Genomic DNA, 21,688 nt, shown 5'->3' with positions numbered 1-21,688 from the left:
TTTGTTCTAGATCTGTGACATGCCATTGGTATTGTAATAGGAATTGCATTGAATCTATAGGCAGTTTTGAGTGGTAAGGACATTTTAATAATGTTAATACAGTATATGCTTCTACTTATTTGTATCTTCATCAATTTCTTTCTTCAATGTCCTGTAGTTTTCTGAGTACAAGTCTTTTACCTCTGGTAAATTTATCCCTAAGTACCTTTTTTCTTGTTGTTGCAATAGTTTACTATTTTTAAATGGGATTTCTCTTTGTTTCCCTTTCTCATAGTTCATTATTGGTCTGTAAAAATGCCATTGATTTCTGAGTATTGATTTTGTATTCCACTGCTTTGCTGAATTCATTTATTCTAGCATTTTTTTTGGTGGAGCCTGTAGAGTTTTCTACCTATACAGTATGATGTCATCTGTAAATAATGAGTTTTACTTCCTCCTTCCCAATTTGAATGCCACTTATTTCTTATTATCTGATCGCTGTGCCCAGTACTTCTAGTACTGTGTTGAATAAGACTCGTGAAAGTGGACATTCCTGTTTTGTTCCTGATCTTAAGGAAAATGCTTTTAGTTTTTACCCATTGAGTATGATGTTGGGTGGAAGTTTTTCCTATATGGCCTTTATTATGTTGAGATATGATCCCTCTATTCCCACTTTGCTGACAATTTTTATCATAAATGGGTGCTGGATTTTATCAAACTCTTTTTTTGCATCTATTGATACGATTCTGTGATTTTTATCTTTCATTTTGTATATGTGACATATCACATTAATTGATTTGCGGATATTGTACCAACCTATTGCAAGAATAAATCCCACTTGATCATGGTGTATGGTCTTTTGATCTCTTTAATGTATTGCTGGATCTGGTTTGCTAATATTTTGTTGAGGATCTTTGCATCTATGTTCATCATGGATATTGTCCTGTAGTTTTCTGTCTTTGTTGTGCCTTTCCCTGGTTTTGGAATTAGGATACTACTGGCCTCGTAAAAAAAGCTTGGAAGTCTTCCTTCTCCTTGATTTTTTTTGGAATAGTTTGAGAAGAATAGGGGTTAATTCTTCTTTGAATGATTGTTAAAATTCGCCTATGAATGTTAAAATTCGCCTATGAAGCTGTCTGGTTCAGGACTTTTGTTTGTTGGGAGTTTTTTAATTACTGCTACAATTTCATTAATTGTATTCTGTCTATTCAGATTTTCTGCTTCTTTCTGATTCAGTTTTGAAAGATTGTATGTTTCTAGAAATTTATCTGTTTTACCCAGGTTGTCAAATTTCTTGGTATATAGTTGTTCATAGTATTTTCTTAAAGTTTTTTGTATTTCTGTGGTATCAGTTATTATTTCTCCTCTTTCATTTCTGATTTTATTAATTTGGATCCTCTTCTGGGTTTTTTTTTTTTCTGATGAGTCTGGTTAAAAGTTCATCAATTTTGTTTATGTTTTCAAAGAACCAGCTCCCGTATTTATAGATCTTTTGGGTGTTTTTTTTTTAATCTCTATATCATGTATTTCCACTCTGATCTTGATTAGTCCCTTCCTTCTGTTCACTCTGAGCTTTGTTATTGTTTTTGTAGTTCCTTTAGTTGTAGGTTAGATAGTTTATTTGAGATTTTTCTATCTTCTTGAGGTAGTCCTGTAATGCTATGAACTTCCCCCTCAGGACTGCTTTCATTGTGTCCCACAGATTTTTGGTTCTTGTGTGTGTTGTTTTCAGGTACTTTTTGATTTCTTCCTTGATCCTATTGATGACCCATTCATTATTTAATAACATGCTGTTTAGCCTCCATATATTTGAATTCTTTTGAGGTTTTTTTTTTAATTGAGGTTACTTTGTAGTTTCATGCCATTGTGATCTGGGAAAATGCTTGTTATGATATATATATGTATATTTATTTCAATTTTCCTGAGTTTGTTCAAAGTTATTTTGTGCCCTAACATGTGATGTATCTTTGAGAATGATCCATGTGCACTTGAGAATAATGTGTATTTTGCTGGTCTGTAAATATCAATTACATAAATCCATTTGATCTCATGTGTTATTTAAGGACACTGTTTCCTTGTTGATTTTTTTTTTTTGGTCTGGATGATTTATCCATTGTTAACAGTAGGATGTTAAAATTCCCTTCAATGACTGTATTGCTGTCAATCTCTTCCTTAAAGTCCACCATGCTTTTCTTTATATATTTAGGTGCTCCCATATTGGGTGCATATATGTTCACAAAATTTGTATCCTCTTATTGTATTGTTCCCTTTAGTATTATATGGTGACCTTCTTTGTCTTTTGTTATGGCCTTTGTTTTGAAGTCTGTTTTCTCAGATACAAGTATTGCTATCCTAGCTCTTTTCTGATCTCTGCTTGCATGAAATATTTTTTTCCCATTTCTTCACTTTCAGGCTGTGTAAATCTTTTGTTTGGAGTTGGGTCTCTTGTAGACAGCACATACTGTATTTTGTTGTATATAATTAATGCACACCCACATTTTTGGCCCAAATTTTCAGGAAAAAAATCTTTCATTTAATTTTTAATTCAATTACTTATTTATATTTAGATACTTGTTTTTTATATTATGAAGAAATTTTAGTATTTATTTTTGAACACATTATGATACAAGAAATTTTATGTAACAAATAATTACAAAACACAAGAAAAGATATAGTGTATTTCAGATACTACCCATGTATAGTGTCCATCCTTACTTTTCCCTCAAATATTTGGGCAAAAAAGTGTACATTATACATGACAAAATATAGTATATGGGTCATGTTTCCTTATCCATTCAGCTATGTTATTTGATTGGATCATTTAATCATTTTACATTTAAGGTGATTATTGATAGGCACTTACTCATTGTCACTTTATTCCTTTGTACCTGTGTCGTCCCCTTCTCCCCATTTCTTTTTCTTAAAGCAGCTCCTTTAACATCTCTTGCAGTGCTGGTTTGGTGTTAATGAACTCCTTTAGCCTTTTGGGGGGGAAGGGGTGTCTAGGAAGCTCTTTATTTCACCTTCAATTTTAAATGATAACCTTGCTAAATAGAGTAGTCTTAGTTATAGATTCTTAGTTTTCATCACTTTGCCAATCCCTCTAACCTGAAGTGTTTCTGTTGAGAAATCAGCTGACAGTGTTATTGGAATGCCCTTGTAGGTAACTGACCATTTCTCCCTTGCTGCCTTTAAGATCCTCTCTTTGTCTTTAAACTTTGCCATTTTGATTATGATGTATCTTGGTGTCACTGTTTTCAAGTTCATCCTCATTGGGATTCTCTGTTTCCTGAACTTGTGTGACTTTTTCCTTCACCAGGTTAGGAAAGTTTTCTGCAATTATTTCCTCAACCAGGTTTTCTGTCCCTTGTTCACTTTCTTCTCCCAGTATCCCTACGATGAGGATATTGTTACGTTTCATGTTGTCCTAAAGTTCCTTTAAACTATCCTTGTTTTCTTTTAAGTCTTTTTTTTTCTTTTTGTTGCTCTGATTGGGTGGTGGTGTTTTTTTTTGGTACCTTGTCTTCCAAATTGCTGATTTGATCCTCCGCTTCTTCTAGCCTGCTTTTAATACCTTCTAGTGTATTCTTTATTTCAGATATTGTATTCTTCATTTCCAACTGGTTCTTATTTGTAGTTTCTATAACCTTTTTCATGCTGGTGTAATTTCCACTAAGTTCTTGGTAATTCTCACTAAGTTCCTTGAGCATCCTTATAACTGTTCCTTTGAACCCTGTGTCTGATAAATTGCTTGCCTCAGTTTCATTTAGCTCTTTTTCTGGGGATTCCTCCATTTCATTTGGGGTTGTTTCTTTGTCTTCCCATTTTCACTCACTTTTTCTGTTTGCGTTTATGTATTATGATCTGTTTTGACTCCCTGTCTGCTTTGGGTGAGCTTATGTGGTAGGAGTCCTGTGGGACTCAGTGGTGTGCAGTCTCCTTGATCTCCTGAGCTGGATGTTCTAGGAATGCCCTTTGTATGGGTAATATGGACTCTTATGTAGTATTTGGGTCTTGATTGTTGTTGGCCCATTCGTTGGTCAGATCTCCCCTCTGGCTAGCTGACTGCAAGGCTCAACCCCCACCACATCTTGTATGGTGTTGCATAGGTGTGGACAGGGCAAAACAACACACACAAAAAACAACCAAAACAAGAAAAAAAAGTCCTCAACAACACTAGCAAAATGAATGACAAAAGGGAAAAGAATAAAGCAGAATGAGAAACAGAATAGTAAAAGAAAAAAAGGAATATGAGAAGACCAAAGGAAAGAAAAATGATTATAGGAAGTGGGAAGAAGAGAAACAATAAGAGAAAGAAATGGAAAGAGGAGATCTCAAAAAAAAAAAAAAAGGAATTTAAAAAAGTAAAGGAAAAATGGAGTAAGAAGGAGGAGTAGTAAAATAAATATAAAAGAAAAATTAGTGGGAAGAATTTGAAGAAAATGAAAGAAATTATAATAAGGCTATACAAAAGAGAAAATAATGGAAAAGAAAAGTGGAATTTGTCTCAGTAGAGTTTAGTGCTTTCCTGCTGGGTTCTCCCTTTGGATAGGACTCTGATGTTGTTCGAAGGTGGTGTAAGCCATTGTCAGATGCTGTCCATGTCTAACCCTCCGCAACCTGTTGGAAGCTGCAAGCAGTCCATAGTTTGCAGCTATCTCCTCCAGGCTTGATTGTGCTTGGCATAGGCATCGCTGTGCTGCCAGGCTGGCATTTATCAGCACAAGGCCCAGAGGTGGTTCAGCAAATGACCAAAGGTACTGCAGGATCCACTTCCACCTGCCTCTGCCTGCTGTCAGTCTTTGTCTAGCCACTGACCTTAGTTTCTTAGAGGGCTTCTGGTGGAATCAAAAGGGTGGAACTGCCCTGGCTGGCGTAGCTCAGTGGATTGAGCGTGGGCTGTGAACCAAAGTGTCGCAGGTTCGATTCCCAGTCAGGGCACATGCCTGGGTTGCAGGCCATGGCCCCCAGCAACCGCACATTGATGTTTCTCTCTCTCTTTCTCCCTCCCTTCCCTCTCTAAAAATAAATAAATAAAATCTTTAGGAAAAAAAAAAAGGATGGAACCCCTGGATCTTACGTGGCAGGTGCCATTCAGACTTCAGGGAAGGTGGTAGGTGTATTCCCTTGTCCCCACCCACACATCTCAAACTGTCCTGGATTATTTCCCTGAACTTGACAGGGCAGACAGGGCCCCTAGTAGAAAAGTGAAGGGGGCCTCCAGACCCCAGGGTGTGGGTCTGCTGGAAACCAGGAGGGTGTTTCCATGGCTCTCCGGTGAGGGGGAAGCACCTGTCTGGTGCCGGGGAAAGTGTGTGCCCCAAATGGAATGACTGTGCCCCAAAGCCAGTCTCTGACACCTTCTGAGTCTGCCTGTGTTGCTGTCTCCTCAGTTGGGGTTAAGATGCAGGGTGGGGCAAGCAAGATTCCAGAGGGTGGGGTGAGTGGTTTCCCACAGGTCGGGGTAATTGTTTTTCCCCTAGGGGAAGCTTGCTCTTCTCTAGAAAGATGGCTGCTGTGGCATTGAGGTATGTCTCAGCACAGGGAACCCATCAGCCATTCCCCCAAGTCACTCTCCGAGGCCTCCCACTCCAGGCTGTCCTCAGGCAACTCCAGTCCGTGCCACCCTTCCTTCACCCAAGCCCAGGGTGAGTGGCTGCCAACAAGAAACCTGTGCCTTGGCCCCTTAGGAAAACAACAGTGGCTTTGTCTCATGGGTTCCATCCCTTCCTGGCAGACAAAACCCCCATGGCTTTTCTCCACTGGATACTATGTGGGTGGCTAATCGCAGCATTGGTGCTCTGTGGTTGGAAGCCTGATCTGGGTCCAGGCTTTGCTTCTCTCAAAGGGGAAGCTTCCACAACTGCCTCACCTTGCCTTGCTGCTCATGGGAACTGTGCCTGTCCCTTTCGTTGGTTTTGAGGTGATTTCTGCCTGTCCTTAGTTAAGAGTCTCCTCTTCAGGTAGTCTTTGGTTGTTTATTTCAGGTGGCTGTACCCGCCTTTATTTTTATTTCCAGTTTGGTTCTGGGAGGTAGTGTGAGGCAGAGCCTTCTGCTCTGCTGCTCTGCCACCGTCTTGTTCCCCACCACAATCGAAGGTTCTTAAATCCAGAAAGGTTAAATGATGATGGTCTATAGCTGTTTCCACTTTCTCACACATAGCTTCCTCTTTCCAGACCTCCTTGGATTATGGTTCTGCTCTGTTCTTAGACTTTTGGGGGTATACAGTGTTGTAACCTGCAGGGCACTCTTTGTGGACTTGGCCAGACCGAGGAAAGGATCAATTTTTTTAATGATCGTTGTCTTATGTGGTTCTTAATATTTTTGTTTCCTTCTCTTATTTGCTTTTTTTTTTTTTTTAGAATGTAATAAACATTGTTTGAGTACCCACCATGTGCCAGGCACTGGATGAATGAGACACAGCCTAGTTTCCATGGAACTTAAGGTCCTGGCCATGCAAGTCAGGACAGATGGCTCAGGTGTCACCCAGCTTTCTTTCCTCCTCCAGGCTCTAAGGCAAGAAGGAAGAGGGCAGGGACAGCTTGGTTCCATTCTGCAGTCTTCCTTATGTTTTTCTTTTGTTCTTGACCCCCCAGTTCCTAGACTCTCAGGAAAGACTCTGTGGTCAAAAATCTCATGGTTGGTTAAGAGGTAGACTAGAATCCTGCATAAAGTGCAGGGCGCCCGAGGTTGATGGATTGTGCAGTACTTCCTTGAGCATCTTTTTGTTGGTCCCTTATTTGTTTATTTTTTATTACGTATATTTTATTAGTTATGCTATTACAGTTGTCCCATTTTTCCCCTTTGCCCCCCTCCACCCAGTACCCCCATTCCCTCCAGCAGTTTCCCTGCTTAGTCCATGTTCATGGGTTGTATGTATGAGTTCTTTGGCTTCTCTATTTCTTATACTATTCCTAACACCACCACCACCACCACCCCTCCGCTGACTATTTTGTACCTACCAATTATGCTTCTTATTTCCTGTACTTCCCCTCCCATAACCCTCCATGTGATCTCCATTTCTATGATTATGTTCCTATTCTAGTTGTTGGCTTAGATGGTTTTTGTTTTTTTTTTAAGATTTCATTGTTGATAGTTGTGAGTTTGTTATCATTTTACTGTTCATAGTTTTGATCTTCTTTTTCTTAGGTAAGTTCCGTTAACATTTCATACTGTATTTTGCATAATGTCTACCCATGTTTTTGGCCCAAACTTTCAGGAAAAAATCTTGCATTTTACTTTTATAATTCAATTTTTTTACTCATTTACATTTAGAAACAAAACTGATTATCGTATTCCAGGGTATTATTTTGCATACAGATACCGTTACTGCTTTCTAGAATTGCACCTTTAACTCATAAGGATAAATAAAAGAATTTGAAACATTTATATAGATATGGAAATAGTACTACCCATGTATAATACACATCCTTATTTTTCCCTAAAAAATTTGGGCAAGAAAGTGTGCATTATGCACGGCAAAATACTGTAATAAGAGCTTGGTGATGATAAACTTCTTTGACTTTGCCTTGTTGTGGAAGCGCTTTATCTGCCCTTCCATTCTAAATGATAGCTTTGCTGGATAGAGCAATCTTGGATGTAGGTCCTTTCTTTTCATCTCTTTGAGTAGTTCTTGCCAGTTCTTGCCTGCAAGGTTTCTTTTAAGAAATCAGCTGATTTCTAGTCTTATGGGAATCCCTTTGTGGGTAACTATCTCCTTTTCTCTTGTTGCTTTTAAGATTCTCTCTTCATCTTTAACCTTTGGCATTGTAATTATGATGTGTCTTGGTGTGGCCCTCTTTGGGTCCAACTTGTTTGGAACTCTGAGCTTCCTGGACTTGTATGTCTATTTCCTTTGCCAAATTGGGGGTGTTTTCTTGCATTAGTTTTTCAAATAAATTTTCAATTTCTTGCTCTTCCTCTTCTCCTCCTGGTACCCCTATGATTCGGATTTTGGAAAATTTAAAGTTGTCCTAGAGGTTCCTAAGTTTCTCCTCGTTTGTTTGTTTGTTTGTTTGTTTTTTAGTTCTTGTTTCTTCTTTCCATTCCAGTTGATCATTTCTTCCTTTTGTTCCAAATCATTGATTTTTATCCCCAGCTTTACTGTTGGTTCCCTGTATTATATTTTTCATTATTTCACTTTGTATATAGCCTTCACTTCTTTGTTTTGTGGCTGTACTCAATCATTTCTCTGAGCAACCTGATCACCAGTGGTTTGGACACTGCATCCGATCGGTTGGCTATCTCCATGTCACTTAAGTTCTTTTTCTGCCGTTTTGGTCTGTTCTTTCGTTTGGGCCATACTTCTTTGTCTCCTCAATTTGGCAGCCTTCCTGTGTTTCTGTGTATTAGGTAGAGTTGCTTTGACTCCCCCTGTCTACGCACCTGTTACATTGTAAGGGGTGGAGCCTTAGGTGTTTGCCAGTGTGCTACAACCCACTTTGCTGCTTTGTGACACTACATGTGGAGGAGAGGTCAGAGAGAGAACAGTGCTGCTTGTTTGGCTCTTGCCCCATTTCCAGTTACTTCCGCACTTCCTGTAAGCATCTGCCACCCTTCTTTCTAGCTGCTGCCCTGGTGCTGATTCCAGGGCACCAGTAATGGGTGGGTTTGCCTACATTCTAGGACCCTGTGGGTCCCTTAAATGAATGGTCCTGAGAGACCAATGATTTCTTCCTCCACCCCAACCCCTACTGGTTTTTACAGCCAAAGGTGATGAAGCTTTTTTCCCAGTGTTGGAACCCTGAGCTGCGTGGTCTGGCCTGGTGCTGGGGTCGCTGGCACCCTAGTTGTCCCTCCTGGTTTTTTTCCACTGCATGTTAATGTGGGACCACCCGTTCTGCTGGTTGCCACGGCTGCGGCCTCGCCACTACCTCGCTGTGCCACACCATGTCCTCTCCACCCCTGCTACTTGTCTGGGCAAATGTTTCTTCTTTAAATCCTTGGTTGTTGGACTTCCATACAGTTCGATTTTCTGGCAGTTTGGTTGGTTTTTGTTTTTAGATTGGTTGTTGTCCTTGTGGCTGTGAGAGGAGGCAAGGCAAGTTTGCTTATGCCTCCATCTTAGCCAGAGGTCTCTACTTCTTTGAGCATTTGAGAGTTTGCCCTTGGAAGTTGAGGACAGTGTCACATACTTACTTCTTAGGTTTTGCATGAGGCAGATGATATTTGTTAATATTACTAACTCACAAGAGTAGCTTTTTTTTACCTCTTGGGATTGGAGGGAGGGGGGAAGAAAACCAACATTTAGGGGGCATTTGCACTGCCATGTTTTTTCATAAGTTTAAATTTTGATCGTTTCTGGCTGTTATTGGTGATGGATGGACCTTTGTTTTTGAGTTTGACAAAGAAAGAATTCAGAGTGAGGAACTCCAGTGCTAGAACTGCAGAGTGGATAAACTCCAGAGTGAAGTTTGTTTAGCATACAAAAGGAAAGTACACTCACAGAGAAGATTTGAGTGGGCTGCTCAGAGAGCTTCCTTGGCCTTTTGAGAGATAGTGAGAGGCAGAAGTGAGCCGCCTGGGCCCTCTGGACTCAGGATCAAGTTACAATGGCAAAAGAAGGGCCCGTAGAATTGAGGAGAAAGAAAGCAAAGATTCATACCTGACAGAGGAGGGCATGGACATACTCTGGAGAGAGAGCATGCACTGGGTCCTTTGCCTTAAGGGGTTTTTATTTTTAAGATTTTATTTATTTACTTTTATTGAGAAGGTGAGGGAGGAAGAAAGAGAGGGAGAGAAACATCAGTGTGTGGTTACCTCTCATGCTTCCCCTACTGGGAACCTGGCCTGCAGCCCAGGCATGTGCCCTGACTGGGAATTGAACTGGAGACCCTTTGGTTCGCAGGCCCACACTCAATCCACTGAGCCATACCAGCCCAGGCTGCCTTAAGGGTTTTTCATCTGTTTTCTAAAGGTAGGAATTTTAGGGGAGTTCTCAGGGGAGGATCTGAATAGAATATTCATCAGCTTTCCAGGTATGTCCTTTAATATGCTGGCTCATCAAAATAAGCATATAGGGTCAGGGTTGTGATCTCTACTGATTGGTTGGCGCTAGGGTAGGGGTTCATCAGTCATTGCCATGGTATAGCTGCATCTGGTTTTTGCTGCTTTTCTGGGCTGAAACACACCTGATGCCTGGAATGTTATGTTTCGTTTGACCAAAGCTCAGTCTCTGTGGTCAATAGACCCTGAGTCCTTGTTCCTAAGAGTATTTTATTCTGATAAGAACCGCATTGGCCTGAGGGTTTAATGCCTAAGGGAGTGGTTGTGCCAGAAAAGAGGTGGCCAGCTGGTCAGCTCTCTCAGTTTCCCTGTTCCACTTGCCAAGAAATTTTCCTAGCTTCTTACTGTCCTGCCTCATACCTACCCTGTAAAGTAGTTGGTTACATTTTCATTTTACAGTTAGGAAACTGAGGCACAGAGAGGCTAATAACTTGGCTCATAGTCAAAACTTGAGGACAAGAGAATGGGAAAGGCTTTCTAGGCAGTGCATGAAAGTGTGTGGTACATATGTGGACAAGTGGAACATCGTGGGTGGTTGGATCTACAAGTGTGTGGCATGAGATCGGAATTACACTGGTAGTATCCACATGTTCTGTCCTTAGTCTATCCTAAGGCCAGAATGTTTTTCTAAAGTGTGTATAACTGACATCATTCCACAGAGATAGATATATATGAGGTTGTATTTTGGATAATATCTAACCTTTTCTTTCTCCTTTTTTATTTTTTTCTCTGGTGGGAAAGACTTTGTACTAATTTGAAAATAGAAACCAATTTCAGTAGATAGTAAACATCTGGGCTAATGATAGTTTTGAACATAGGTGAGGAAGTGTTGTGACAAGATACTTGCACTGGCAGGGATGGAGAGTGGGGCTTGTGCATCCCATGAAGACCGTTTTGGTCAGTGGATCTTGACGTTGCTGTAATAATTGAATTTGATGTTGTTATAAAACAGTTATTGGTAACCTGATTTAGAAGTAAGTGGTATTTGTAAATAGTGATTGTGTCAGGATGTTATATAAAAATAGCACACACATACAGAGTGCTAGATAGCTAGAAGATACTAGAGGGAACACCTTGTTTTGACAGAACTTGGCCACCAACCCAAGGGGTCCCTTTAATTGGTATGTACTTGTTTTCAGGCCTGAGCCATCCAGAAGTTGAGGATGTGTTGTCTAACAAAGGTCTTGGCTTCTCATACTCAGTAGGTGGCAGGGATGGGCTTCTGCCCACTGAAGGTGGTGTAAACCATATGCCATGTCCTTAAGGAGGTAGAGTGTGTAGGTTCTGTTGTAAATATGATGTGGTTGTGTGTTGATCTGCTTTCCTTTTTTTATTTAACATTGTTTTTGAGAAGTATCCATTTTTTATGTAACTCTACTATATAATAGACTCTGCTATATAATAGTTTCATCTTTTAAAGACCATCTAGATTACTGTCAGCTGTGGAATCACCAATGATACTTCAGTAAACATTCTTGTCACCTTTGGTTTTGTGTGAGAACTTCTCAGGTATACATACCTGCGAAGAATTGTTAGGCCACTGAATATATGCATTTTAATTACACAAAATTTCAAATCTCTGAGATGGCTGCTATCAGCTTACAGACTTCTATTAGAGTACATGATACAGCAGGGTCTTTAATTTATTACTTAGATAAAAGAAACAAGTTAGGAATATAATTCCTTGGTCCTTCTGTGGTTACTGAGAAAGTTTTTGCAAACTAGTTTTCAGTAATATTAAAAGGTTTTATTCACTGTCCTTTTTAATTTTCTTCGAATAATGTTGGGCATTTATAGAGAACATAGTTTTTTCAAGGATGCCTCCATAATGCCTACGTAATTGTTATAATGTTATGATTATACTCTAAATACTAAGCTTTTTGTTTGTTGTCTTGTAGGGCGCCAATGCCTCGGCATTAGAGAAAGAGATTGGTCCAGAACAGTTTCCAGTCAATGAACACTATTTTGGATTAGTCAATGTAAGTATTCATTGATGCTTACTTAGTCTTCAAAGTTATGGTTGGGAGCATTTTTTTAAATGGCGAATGTATTTCATAATTTATTAAAGGAAACTTGTTTATTTGTATCAGTAGACATAATGCCAAGAAACTTGATTTGGAATTTTGAAGTTATATTTAATGGGTGGGAACAAGGTTGTCTGATGACTTGAGTTAATACTTGTAAACCTGATTTTCCCTATTTGTGTCAGATTCTCATAACCAAAATTTCATATGGCTTAGTCCAGATGATCTCTTGATCCTTTGAGAATTATTTAAATGTCTACATGTAAGTGGTCCGATAGTTTTGTAAATGCCTCTGTGTGTCAGTAGTATCTTTGTCAAATTACTTCTGGTGTTTTTCTACTAGTCTAGATAGAAAAATACAAAATATAGAGGAAAAATACATCCCAATCCTTGTGGAGATAATTCTAGTAATTATATATTATTAAAACTTTGGAAGAACTTCTTTAGAATTTTTAACTCTTCTATAACACTAGAAAACCCCACAAATCTGTGTTATATAATTGTAGTAATTTATACTCTTGCACTATGCTGTTAGGTGGATCCATGGTGAATGTTTAAAGAAAAAATATATACATGTATGCTAATACAGGTAATAAAGTAAGCTAAGTTCAACAACATTGATGTGTCACTGAATACTAGTGTGTAGTTATGATGTATGAGATAGATTTCTTGTGCAATTTGGGGAAAGCACTTAAAGAGCCACGTGTGTGTCCCCCTGCTTTGGGGTTCATCTCTGTAGGTGTAAAGCTTACAGTGAGGAATCAGCAGCCTCTCCCCTCCTGCCTCTCAGCAACTATTATTTTTCTAGAATTTATCCTTAGATTCTAAATAAAGTGCTTATACTTCTATTTTTAAAATCCTGCTACTTAAAAAAAATCCATTGACTTCCTGTTATGGTAGATGAGAAATTTAGCTCCTTACGCCTACCACCATCCCCTGGCAACTTTACTTTTCCCCACTGTTTCAACATGGAATTAACCATTGCTTTATTTTTTCATTTCCTTAATTTCCATGTATTCTTTCCAAAGTCTTTATCAAGACGAACAAACGAACAAAAAAATAACAAGAATTTCTCAATATCCACTGAGTCATGACCATCAGGCACACTCTCCTTTTCCTGGTAACATCCCTCCGGAGCCCTTTGTCCTGCTGTGTAGCCTTCAACCGCCATTGCTTTCTATACCCGAAGACATGCCCTTCACGTCTCTCCTTCTCTAGATCCTGTTTTCTTTCCTGGTTTTTCTCCGTGGCTTTGTGGAACATATTCGATAGCAGCTTCTTTACGAAGTGTGTGTGGGAGATAGACTTTGAAGTCTTGTGTATTTGTTTAAAACTGTTTTGGTTATTGTAACAGCTGCATATAGACCCTAGTTTATAACCTTCTGTAGGAAATCTTTTTTTATTTAACATTTTAAGGCTATACTCTCTTGTTTTCTGGCTTCTGTTGCTGCTGCTGAGAGGGCTGATATCATACTGATTCTTAATCTCTTCTGTTATATGGCTTTTTCCCCATAAAATTTGGGGGTACTTTTAGGATGTTCTGTATCTACTGCACACAGTGTTCTGAGATTTCGTGTGTCTTGGTCCCCCCGCGCCCCCGCATTACTGCACTGTTTTGTGCCTGTCCAGACTGGCAATTCATTTTCCTCAGTTCTAGAACACTTCTGATACTGTTATTTGAATAATGTCTTTTCTATCTGTGTGATTTCTTCATTCTGTGTTTTTTGATACTGTTAGTTAAATATCTCTGTATTTCTTAGTTTTTTCTCCCATATTGTTCATCCACCTTTTTAAGTTTGCATTTTAGGCTATTTCTTTGGCTTTTTGTCTAGCTTATTACACTTTTTATTTCTTAGATTGTTACTTTTTCTTTTTAATTTTGCTTCATTAAGGCAATATTTCTGTTGTTTTTCTCAGGTTAGTATTTACAGTTTTATTGTTGCTGAGGTTTTCATATACTTACCAGACTGTTTCTGAGACCTCTAAGCTCATTCTGCCCCCACCACCCCTTGCCCCTGGTTTAAACTATGGGTTTTTTTCCTGTTAGAAACATACCTCAAATTCAGTTCACATATAAAAGTGAAATTCTAAAAGGCTGATCGGGTTACTGTAGGCAGAACTTGTGTAGCATGGGTGTCACTGCAGAGTGAGGCCCTGGCAAACAGAGTTTTAAGAAAATAGCTCCCTGTCCATCTCCCCCCAGCACACACCCAACTTCAGGAGCTATATCATGTTCTCTGGGGCTGTTCATTACCTCCTGGGAGCACTCCTCCAGTCTCTGTTGAGGGGTGGCTTAGTGTGGCCTTTATTTAACCCTCTGTTTCCTGTTAATTGCCTCACTGCTGTCCCTCAAGGTTCTTGACCAGAGCCTCCTGGTCGACTTCTGTGGAGCTGAACTCTACCATTGAAAGAAAGGTTTAGCCCTGGCTGGCGTAGCTCAGTGGATTGAGCGTGGGCTGTGAACCAAAATGTCGCAGGTTCGATTCCCAGCCAGGGTACATGCCTGGGTTGCAGGCCATAACCCCCAGCAACCGCATATTGATGTTTCTCTCTCTCTCTATCTCCTTCCCTTCCCTCTCTAAAAATAAATAAATGGAATCTTTAAAAAAAAAAAAAAGAAAGGTTTATAAGTGTCAGGGGTTGAAATGGTCCTTTTGAACACTTACGACCAGACTTCCAATGTTAGGTGCAGGGCACCCCCCCCCCCCAACACACACACCCCCCAAATCCCCAGGTCTTCGGGTGTGAATAAGTTTGTTTTTTCCCTCTAATGGGTGCTAGGGCTTCTGCTTTGTTTCCATCTGCCTTTTATCCTCTGTAAGTTTGTTAACATATTTAGTCCATGGTTGTCTTGGAACTTCTGAGGTTTTCCCTGATCTGTTCTTTTACTGTCATTTTATTAGGGTTTCATGGGGAGTAGAGTTTAAATGAGTGTATTTAATTTACCTTATTTATCGAGACATTTGATCTCTGCTTCTAGTATTGGATATGTTTATGTTTACATACAGAGTTGTCTAGTGATCAAAAGCTTCATTTAAATTCTAGGGATGGCAGAACCCTGGTTTCTTCACTCTCCTTTCTACTTCACTGTGGCTGTCTTTGCCTTTATTTGATTCAGATCCAACACTAATGTGTGTACTGGATTGTAGTCAAGTTGTGCCCATTGATAGTGTCCCAGAAGAACCCACTTTTAAAAGAACAACAGTATTTTATATATCGAAAGTTGTTTGCTTTTAACCTTTACTGGTATAAATACAGGGCAGGGCAAAAGTAGGTTTACAGTTGTTTGTATGGAAAATAATACAATAGTTACTAAGTAATAGGAGGATAAACTGTATTTTGTGTACTCACAACTGTAAACCTGCTTTTGCCTAGTCCTGTATTTCAACCCCTCCACTTTGTGTCCAACTTTTTTGCACATAGCCTCAGAACAAGCGAAACAACAACTTAGATAAAATTATATAAATGAGTACTAAAGTTCTGTTTTTTCTGATGTTTTTAATTTAATGTGATAACTATCAAAATTCCAGTGTTGATTGTGTAAAAAAAAAGGGTTTCTAAGAAAGTATCACTTTTATTACTCCTTATGGATCAATCTGAGTTCAAAAGGTAGTTTTTGTGCTTCTCCCTCAAGCTGAGAAACTGAAATTCAGTGAAATCAAGAGAAACGGAAAGGAGTGAAGGTGGTAAGAGACCACCCGAGGATGCTCAGCGTTTATTCACTTGATGAGTAGAAGTTAGTTTCTGAACTCTGTTCCTATTTATGATGATGAAGAATTGAGATCTCTTAAAGTAACCAGGACTCTAGCTATGAAAGATTGATGAATACCTTGAATTATACTCAGAAATAAGTTGGTAGTCAGAGTGGATGCAACAGAACTATTATAGTGATTAACTTTTCTGTGATTTATACTTCAGGCTATGTGGCAGTTGTGTTCTCTGCCTTTAATCTTTTTCTGTAAGTCCTGTTTTTCAGCTCTAAATTATCATTTCTGTTTCTGGTTCCCCTTCTTTTTAATTGTAGAGTTATCACACTGTGGGAGTTTATTAAAAATTAAGGTGGGGGCTTTGGGGGACAGGGGAGTGTGGCTTAGCTAAATCAGAGATCGACATGTAAGCTTCTTTTATTCCCTGTCCCTGTCTGCCAGGTAGTCAGTGTTGGGGACTCCATTGGAATGTTGCTGCTTTAAGAAACTTTGCAGTTACTCTTTTCTAACTATTGGATTTTGTTAAAATGAAGCATTATTGGTAGGTACAAAATAGTTAGGGGGAGGTTAAGAATAGTACAGGAAATAGAGAAGCCAAAGGACTCACATGTGTGACCCATGGGCATGAACTAAGTGGGGGAATGCTGGAGGGAAGGGGATATCAGCAGAGGGGTATAAAGAGGAGAAAAAAGAATGGGATAACTGTAATAGTATAATCAATAAAATATACTTAAAAATTAAAATGAAGCACACATATATTTTCTTTTCATCAGTCTTTTCTCAGCTAAGTTTGTATTTTCAGATTAATTTTAACTGCTTTTACAAAAAGCATATGCTGAAAAGAATTCCTATTAGATATGCCTGATTGGAGCCTTTTTTGCACCCAGTGAGTGGCAGAAGCACTCACTAGCACTTGCCTTTGGGAAATAGTGCATATGTTTGGGCAGTTAGAAAAGTAGACTCTTTTTTTTAATGGAAAGAAGACAAATAGCCACAGTTTAATTAACCTAGCAGAAAATTTAACAGCGTAGTTATTGTAACATTGTTCATGGCAACCTATTTTCCACTATTTTTAGCTACAGTTATTTTTATTTTGGAGGAATACTTTTATCAATGATAGCTTTTATGGCAGCTTACACTTAACGAATGATAATCCTGATGTCTGTCACTATTACCTACATGATACATAGAGTAGGGTTATTGCTTTGTCTTGTGTGGATGTTTTAATATCCCTGATGTTATTGTAAGTCAGGGGAAATGCTGGTGTAGTGTAGGGGTCAGAAACAATCCTGAGAAGAAAGAAGAACCCTTGGAAGCTCTCTTGCTGTAAAACATCCTCCTTGCATGCCAGTTGTTTATACAGTCAGCTAAATGCTTGGAAAATACATTGCTTTACTCTGATAAACCAAACTGCCCTTTTCCCTGCGTAGCTCACGAGTACTTCCTTTAGTATAATTGATAGTAGAGTGTGATTCACACTAGTAGTATTTTGTACTTTTTGTGTATTCAGTACATTTTTAAGAGCCTGTTTCCATCATTCTATTGTATAGTTCTTTATTAATTTTCTAATACAATAAGCCCTAACATATAAGGAGATTGAGCTCAACGAATCTGTTTTTGAGGCTACCATTGAACGTGCTCTCCTCCCAAATCTTTATTATGAAATTGTGATTGTGTTCTTAGACCATCTTATAAAAGGTTAATTTAGCCTGAATTTAGGTAGTAGTCATTAGTCATTACTTGGAATTCTGGATCCAGGGAACAGGGGCCATTATGGAGGAGAGAGAAATAAAAATGAAACTTTTCTTTTCATTTGTGGGTTACAAAGTTGATTAAGCAAATGTCTCTTAGTTGTGTTTTCTTTTGCATGAATTGATGGCAGTAGGCTTGAGGTTTACATTATCAGCGATCTCAAAGAACATCTCAGACAAAGGTGACAAAGAATTCTAGTCCAGGTTCTATGGCTACATTGGATCAAGTGCTCAACCAGTAAAAGGATTTGTGATTGACAGTGCTACAGAATTTGCCTAGACAAGTCAGTCCCTAGAAGGAAGCATCGGGGAGTGGAGTAAGTGTGCAGGAGTTAGCCAATAGATGTCCACTGACATGTGGAAGGATACTTTTGGATTAGGTCCACTTGGCTGTAGTGAGGGTTTTGGGTTGGGCAGTTTGAGGTATAGTGTTACAGACAGGGCCACCTAAACAGACCACACCTGTGGTCTCGGAGAAGATGCCTTTTCTTGGAGGGGGACATTGAGAGGGGGATGGTCACAGGACAGGCACCATCACCAGCCTCCAACGTGGGGGGACAGTGGAGCATTTAAACATTTTAAAACATATTTAAAAGCAATATGTTGACATAATATTAAAAGCAGTAGTCTCTAAAGGTAATATCTAAGATGATCTTAGGGATATGGGAAGAAAATACTGGAATTTCTAATTTTTTTTTTAATTAAAAAATTGATTTGCAAGAGAGAAAGAAACATCAATTTGTTGTTCCACTTCTTTATTTATGCCTTCATTGGTTGATTCTTGTGTGTATCCTGACCAAGTTTCCAACCCATAACCTTGGTGTATCGGGCGATGCTCTAACCAACTGAGCTACCTGGCCAGGGCCTAATGTTTATTTTTATCTAAAAATGAAAGGTAGATTAAGTTTTATTAATTCTTTTTTTAAAATATATTTTATTGACTATGCTATTACAGTTGTCCCATTTCCCCCCCTTCATTCCCCTCCACCCTGCACACCCTCTCCCACCTACATTCCCCCTAGTTCATGTCCATGTGTCATAAGTTCTTTAGCTTCTACATTTCCCATACTATTCTTGCCCTCCCCCTGTCTATTTTCTACCTATCATCTATGCTGCTTATTCTCTGTACCTTTTCCCACTCTTTCCTCCTCCCACTCCCCTGTTGCTAACCCTCCATGTGATCTCCATTTCTGTGGTTCTGTTCCTGTTCTAGTTGTTTGCTTAGTTTGTTTTTATTTTTGTTTTGGGTGTGGTTGTTAATAATTGTCAGTTTGCTATCCTTTTATTATACATGTTTTTTATCTTCTTTTTCTTAGATAAGTGCCTTTAACATTTCATAAAATAAGGGGTTGGTAATGATGAACTCCTTTAACTTGGCCTTATCTGAGAAGCACTTTATCTGCCCTTCCATTCTAAATGAAAGCTTTGCTGGATAGAGTAATCTTGGATGTAGGTCCTTGCTTTTCATGACTTGGAATACTTCTTTCCAGCCCCTTCTTGCCTGCAAGGTCTCTTTTGAGAAATCGGCTGACAGTCTGATGGGAACTCCTTTGTAGGTTACTATCTCCCTATCTCTTGCTGCTTCTAGGATTCTCTCCTTCATTTTTATCTTGGCTAATGTAATGATGATGTGCTTTGGTGTGTTCCTCCTTGGGTCTAACTTCTTTGGGACTCTCTGAGCTTCCTGGACTTCCTGGAAGTCTATTTCCTTTGCCAGATTGGGGAAGTTCTCCTTTCTTATTTGTTCAAATAACTTTTCCACTTGTTGCTCTTTCTCTTCCCCTTCTGGGCCCCTATAATTCGGATGTTGGAATGTTTAAAGATGTCCCAGAGGTTCCTAAGCCTCTCCTCATTCTTTTGAATTCTTGTTTCTTCATTCTTTTCTGTTTGGTTGTTTCTTTCTTTCTTCTGATCCACTCCATTGATTTGAGTCCCAGTTTTCTTCCCATCACTGTTCGTTCCCTGTGCATTTTCCTTCATTTCACTTAGCATAGCCTTCATTTCTTCATCTAATTTGTGACCAAATTCAACCAATTCTGTGAGCATCCTGATCACCAGTGCTTTGGACTGTACATCTGATAGGTTGGCTATCTCTTGATCGCTTAGTTGAATTTGCTGTGGAGCTTTGATATGTTCTTCCATTTGGGCCATTTTTTTTTTCTGGTCATGTGTGTTACGTATGAGGGGTGGAGCCTTAGGTGTTCAGCAGAGTGGGACAACCCAGTCGCTGGGTTGTGATGCTGTGTGTGGGGGCGGGATCCGAGAGGGAACAGTGGCATTCGCTCTGCTCTCTGTTGGATTTCAGTCCCTTCTGCCACTTCCCCCAGCAAACTGGACCCTTCTGGCACTGATTCCCATGTGGGTGGGCCTGTGTACGTTCCAGGACCCTGTAGGTCTCTCCAGCAAACTCTCCTGTGAGTCTGGGAGTTTCTCCCTGTGCTTCAACCCCTACAGGTATTTTCAATTGGTGTTTCAAGGCCTTATTTCCTGGCGCTGGAACCCTGGGCTGCACAGTTTGTGTCACTCCCCAGTTTCGCCTGGTTTATCTACTCGCGAATGTGGGACCACCTGGTCAGCCAGCCACCTGGTGTGCAGTGCCTCGCTTCACCATCACCACCTCACTGGGTCTGCCCATTGCCACCTCATGCCCGGGGTCTGCCAGCTGCTGCCTGCTCGCCCAGGGCTCTCCCACTGCCTTCTGGTGTGCCCGGTGCCCCTGCTTTTTTTTGCCGTGAACTCGCTCCACCCGTCTGCCTGACTCTGCCCCGCCTACTGATCTGGATGAATGTGTCTATTTGAACTCCTTGATTGTTGGATTTCCATACAGTTCAATTTTCTGTCAGTTCTGGTTGTTATTTTGTTTGTAAATTGTTGTCCTTATTTTGATTGTGCGAGGAGGCCCAGTGTGTCTACCTATGCCTCCATCTTGGCTGGAAGTCTAAGATTTATTAATTCTTAATAAATGAATGATACTGGCATCCACGCTCTATCTCTGTGTGAAATGGTCTTATATTATTTCAAGGTCAGTAGTGCCAAAGAGATGACAATTTCACCCTCTCTTACTCATTTAGGGTATTGCAATGTATTATAATTTAAATATAGTCTAGAGGTTATATGATCTAATTTCAGTTAATCTAATTCTTCAAAATGGGCAGATGGCTTTAAAAGGTTGTTTCAAAGGTAACTAATGATGAAGTGGTAGAAACTGTTCTAAGTGCTATGTGCAGATTATTCATTTACCGTATTTTTTGGACTGTAAGACAACCCCCCCCCCCTCGTTTGGGAGGAATAGTGGTTGTTAATGCTGCTGTTGAGTTCTGTTTACATTTACATTGGTGAAATATTACGTTATTTATGTAATTAAATATTTTACTACATTTTTGCTTCAAAAATTTTTTTTCTATTTTCCTCCTCTAAAACCTGGGTGTGTCTTATGGTCCAAAAAATATGGTAATTCTCTAGAAGATTCTAAGAGATAAGTGCTGTCATAAACCCCATTGTACAGGTGGAGAGCTGAAGCGCAGAGTAGCTTAATCATTTCCCATGGTCAGGCTGCAGAACCGAACTCGCACTTGAACAGTTCGGCTTCGTGCGTCAGATATGCCTAGCTGCCGTGCTGCGCTGCTCATGAGGCAGATGGTTACTGACTAAGTCGCAACAGATTTGGTGCATAAGGATTGCAAGTTTAGTACTATAATATAGGAAGTAAATGCCACCAAGGAGACTCTTTTCCACTTGGATCTATGTATGTATCTTTGTGAAAGTACCTTTTTCAACTTTGATGGCCATTCAAACCACGTATCCAAATAACCCAGACTATCAACTCACTGCATTAAAATCTATAACCCACAGCTTACCATAAAAAGTATACTCATTTCAACTTTAGTGAAATAAAACAATACTGTAACCTAAGTTTAAAAGGTTCACTTCATCTTATTCACATTTGTTATATTTTCAGTGTTCACAATGTAGTACATACATAATTCATGTATTAGGGATGTGTGCTTAAATGATCTTATTGATGGGGATATAATAAATATTTGTGGGGGACCTATTTTAAGATGTAGAGAAAAAGACTTTAGAGAAAGCAAGGTAGGTCATAGTGTTCAGTATGCAGTTGAAAAAAATCAATGATCAGGCTGGAGGAACGTGACGGCCTTTAACAGTTGTCTCCCTGATTTTAAGTCTAGTCATATTTTTGATTGTCAGAACCAGCTATGA

General features: G+C 39.4%; 1 protein-coding gene across 2 annotated transcripts in view; it reads left to right on the top strand.

Annotated features, from left to right (window-relative positions):
- Positions 1-21,688, top strand: part of USP12 (ubiquitin specific peptidase 12) — a 96,294-nt gene that overhangs the window by 39,900 nt on the left and 34,706 nt on the right. For both annotated transcript variants that reach the window (XM_045844822.1, XM_045844824.1), the window contains exon 2: positions 11,884-11,964. In XM_045844822.1, coding sequence (XP_045700778.1) covers positions 11,884-11,964 — 81 coding nt within the window. The remainder of the gene's footprint in view (positions 1-11,883; positions 11,965-21,688) is intronic.

The sequence above is a fragment of the Phyllostomus hastatus genome, unplaced genomic scaffold, assembly GCF_019186645.2.
Source record: "Phyllostomus hastatus isolate PE091 unplaced genomic scaffold, TTU_PhHast_1.1 phas_contig_41, whole genome shotgun sequence".
NCBI lineage: Eukaryota > Metazoa > Chordata > Mammalia > Chiroptera > Phyllostomidae > Phyllostomus > Phyllostomus hastatus.
This window is presented reverse-complemented; position numbering and strand designations above follow the sequence as displayed.